Source organism: Grampus griseus, assembly GCF_964374135.1.
Source record: "Grampus griseus genome assembly, chromosome: 15".
NCBI classification, from domain to species: Eukaryota; Metazoa; Chordata; class Mammalia; order Artiodactyla; family Delphinidae; genus Grampus; species Grampus griseus.
In genome coordinates, this window is record NC_139009.1 from 45610271 (window position 1) to 45614528 (window position 4258).

At 45.7% G+C, this 4258-nt stretch overlaps 1 protein-coding gene across 1 annotated transcript; it reads left to right on the forward strand.

Annotated features, from left to right (window-relative positions):
* Positions 1-458: 458 nt before the first annotated feature.
* On the forward strand, positions 459-3131 carry RPS27A (ribosomal protein S27a). Its single transcript, XM_082672449.1, has 6 exons — positions 459-512; positions 609-673; positions 1137-1191; positions 1599-1684; positions 2429-2560; positions 2946-3131. Exons 2-6 carry the CDS (start codon positions 626-628, stop codon positions 3093-3095), a joined length of 471 nt encoding a protein of 156 aa, XP_082528575.1. The 5' UTR covers positions 459-512; positions 609-625; the 3' UTR covers positions 3096-3131.
* Positions 3132-4258: the final 1127 nt, after the last annotated feature.

Sequence of the window (4258 nt, forward strand, 5' to 3'; positions counted from 1 at the left end):
GAAACCATTACTGCGCTTCACCCTTGCTCTCTCCTCACCTTAACCCCTTCCTCCAAATCCCGACGCCAGGGTTAGGCGATAGTAACTAGGGAGCCCAGGGCTGTGGAACTGCATCTTGGGACGAGTAGTCCTAGAGAAAAGAAAGCAGCGGAACACTACAATTCCCAGAAGACACTTCCATTTCCTCCGTTTTCCTCATGAGGCCCCCTCAACCCCACCCCCTTTTAAAGACCCTCTTAGCCACGTCAACTACGGTGGAAAATTCTTTTAAAGACATTTTTAAGTTGCTTAAATCTGCTATTTCAAGAGCGTTCTGAAAGCTAAAGTGAGAAATAAGCCAGGCTACCGGAAGGAGAAATGAGGTCACGACCTGGTCTGGCACGTGGCTGGACAGCCGCTGCGACAGCACTCAGGCACTTGACGTGGCCGCCTAGGAGGCGGGGCCTCCGCGGGGGCCCCGGGAAAGCCCGTGGGCCGGCACGACGCCCTTCTTTTCGGATCCGCCATCTGCGGTGAGTGTGTACTCTGGGCTGTTCTGCGGCCCGCGGCCTGCCGTCGCACCTCCTCTGTCCCCAACCTCACCGTTTCCTCCTTTTCCTCACCCTCAGGTGGCACCGCCGCCAATATGCAGATTTTCGTGAAGACCCTGACGGGGAAGACCATCACTCTCGAGGTACGGGCCAGGCGGTGGGAGAAGTCGCGGCGTGAAGGAGGGGGACCTGAGGCGGGTTTCGGCACGCGCGCTGCTTTCCGCCTTAGAATACGTTTCCGAACCTGGGTTCTAAAACTTGGCCGTAATAATTGAGCTGGGGATTAGGGCAGGTTTCCGATGCCTAAAGTCCGAATCTGTTGCCTCTGGTGGTTCCCGCCAGGTAGCCGCTGCCGGGGTCGCGAGGCGGGAGGGTAGCGCCCCCCGCAGGTGGGCGCGAGCACGTGTGGCCCGGCCGCCGCCGCCCGGGGCTGGGGGAGGGAGCGTGCGCGCCGGGGAGCCTGTCTCCAGCTGCGTGAGCCAAGGGCTCTACTAGGTAGGTTTCAGCCCCCACCGCCTCGGCTCCCTGATGACCTTCCAACGGAATAGAGCGATTACTCTAGTTCCTGATTGTGTTACCTATACGTTTGCACTTCAAAACTTCTAGGTCGAACCCTCGGATACAATAGAAAACGTAAAGGCCAAGATCCAGGACAAGGAAGGCAAGTTAACATTTTCTGATTCAGAAAAACTAACCTGCAGAGGCCCTGTCAGGCGCTAGACATACCTGCTCTTTGTGGGGTGGGAAGAGGTCAGATTGACAAAAATGCATTTGGAATAACACAGTAGACAGACGTTTATTAGCGTGGAGCCAAGCTGTAGTACTTTTCACGTGTGTGATTTTGGACGTGTTAGTTAATTTACACATGTATACTTATTTGTAAAGTGGTTAACATGTATTAGGATTAAATGAGATAAACCGTTTAAACATTTACAATTACACTTTCCCTGTAGTAAGAACTCATTGATGGATGTTAGTACCATTTATTTGATTCAAGATTATAAATCTTGAGCAGATATGCTTGTTTTGCAGTCACTTAATTTGTTTGTTCAACTTGTTTCCCATTAGGAATTCCTCCTGACCAGCAAAGACTGATCTTTGCTGGCAAGCAACTGGAAGATGGACGTACTTTGTCTGACTACAACATTCAAAAGGTTTGTTTGGAGGAAAGCAGCCCTTTAAGTATAATTTATTTTTTTATTTTTGCCTGTGTTGGGTCTTTGTTGTGCTACGTGGGCTTTCTCTAGTTGCGGCGAGAGGGGGCTACTCTTCGTTGAGATGCGCGGGCTTCTCATTGCGGTGGCTTTTCTTGTTGCGGAGCATGGGCTCTAGGCATACAGGCTTCAGTAGTTGTGGCGTACGGGCTCAGAAATTGTGGCTCGCGGGCTCTAGAGCACAGGCTCAGTAGTTTTGGCCACGCGCTTAGTTGCTCTGCGGCGTGTGGGATCGTCCTGGACCAGGGCTTGAACCCGTGTCCCCTGCATTGGCAGGTGGATTCTTAACCACTGCGCCACCAGGGAAGTCCCTTAAGTATGAATATTTGTATCTTAATTTGGAAATTTTGACTAATACTCAAAAAGTGGGGAGAATAGCATTAGATTAGCAGATTCCCAGGTGATTGATACACCAACATTTGAGAAGTGCTGCTATAGTCTTCTACGTTTTAGATTTTGCATATTGCATCCCATGGTGTAATTTAATGTGTTCCTTAATCTGTCTATGAACTAAGAGTTTACATAGGAATCAGATACCTCTTCTTTTCTGACTCCCCCATGTGTGGGTGTACTTCCTGTCATATCCAGTTAGAATGTGCATGATGCTGGTTGTCCATTCTCCATGGAGCAGTAGCATTAATGTAACCATTTTTAAAGGCTGTTTTGTTCTCTGTTCAATAACAGGAGTCCACTCTTCATCTTGTGTTGAGACTTCGTGGTGGTGCTAAGAAAAGGAAGAAGAAGTCTTACACCACTCCCAAGAAGAACAAGCATAAGAGAAAGAAGGTTAAGTTGGCTGTCCTGAAATACTATAAGGTGAGCCAAATTATTAAAGATAATAATTTATCTCTGGTTTCAAACTCTTTAATATAAAAGTTCGGGGTTTTTTCCTGTTTGGTATTTGAATAAGCTCTATATAATGGGGTTTACCTCTAGGTACTTTATTCCAAACTAAGTTTCTGATTTTGAAGTCAGATCTGGGTTCAGGTCTTAACTCTGTCCACTTCTTGCAAGGCTGGGCTTTAAAAACTCTGAACTTTTTTCTTGTAGTAATTATTGGTGAGAATTTGGGGTGCTTCGGTTTGTAAGTACTAAGAAATATCACTGTTGTGTGATTAAAAGGTTAAATACTTTGAGTCATTTAAGCTAGACTTCATAGTATGTTGTAAGATTATCTTAACAGCAAGTTTATGCTTTTTAGGTGGATGAGAATGGCAAAATCAGTCGCCTTCGTCGGGAGTGCCCTTCAGATGAATGTGGTGCTGGAGTTTTTATGGCCAGCCACTTTGACAGACATTATTGTGGCAAATGTTGTCTGACCTATTGTTTCAACAAACCAGAAGACAAGTGATTGTATATTGGTTAATAAAAGACATGAACTAATGAACTACTGTTTAAATGTTGAGTTTTATTTCAGTGATTTTAAAAGTGGGTTTTAAAGATCAAATTGATCGCACTATTTTCTTAGGTAACCTGTACTTGGCAGAATTATGTTGTATTTGATACCAGCTGTCTAGATACAGGTCAGTTCCTTTGTACCTCAGCAGTACTGACTTTTTTTTTTTTTTTTTTGCTGTACGCGGGCCTCTCACTGTTGTGGCCTCTCCCGTTGCGGAGTACAGGCTCCGGACGCGCAGGCTCAGCGGCCATGGCTCATGGGCCCACCTGCTCCGCAGCTTGTGGGATCTTCCCGGACCGGGGCACAAACCCGTGTCCCCTGCATTGGCAGGTGGACTCTCAACCACTGCACCACCAGGGAAGCCCCCAGTACTGACATTTTTGACTGATAATTTTTGGTTGTAGGGACTTTGCTGTATATCACAGGGTGATGAACAGTATCCCTGGTCTGTACCCACTTGCTGCCAGTAGCACACTACCCCTCCCCACAACCAAAAGTATCCAGACATTGCCAAATGACCCCTAGGGGTAGGGAGGAACCTCCGCCACCCCCAGATTGAGAAACATTGGTTTGTGTGAATTGGTATTATAACCTTGCCTAAAAAGAAGCTACAATGTATTGACACTTGTTTCCTACAAAGGAAGTTTAAAGGCGGCAGAGCTCGCAAGTTACCAGTTAAAAAAATTCATCTGCATATGGCTGATTCACTTTGTTTTACAACAGAAGCTAACAGTATTGTGAAGCAATTATACAACAATAAAGATGTTTAAAAAAAAAAATCACCCAAAGTCCTTTCATGTTGAGTGTGAACTCCTCTTTGGAATTTTAAGTTCTGAGGTTTGCTCATTGGTACTGCTGACACTGAAAAATAATCGTTTTCACAGTATTTGACTGGTACCATATTTTATGGAGCGCAGTTCAGGGAGGCTTACTTCTTGATATCAATGAACTAAAGTAAGCACTTGAAGTTTATTAAACTGATTATTAGATTCACTGATACACCAATAATTAACAATTCCCTTTAGCCATATTCTTTCCCTACTCCAGGATTTCTAGTTGGACGCGTCCTTAAATAAGGTTTCCTAATTCTGTAGCATTTTGACAGTTAACACCTG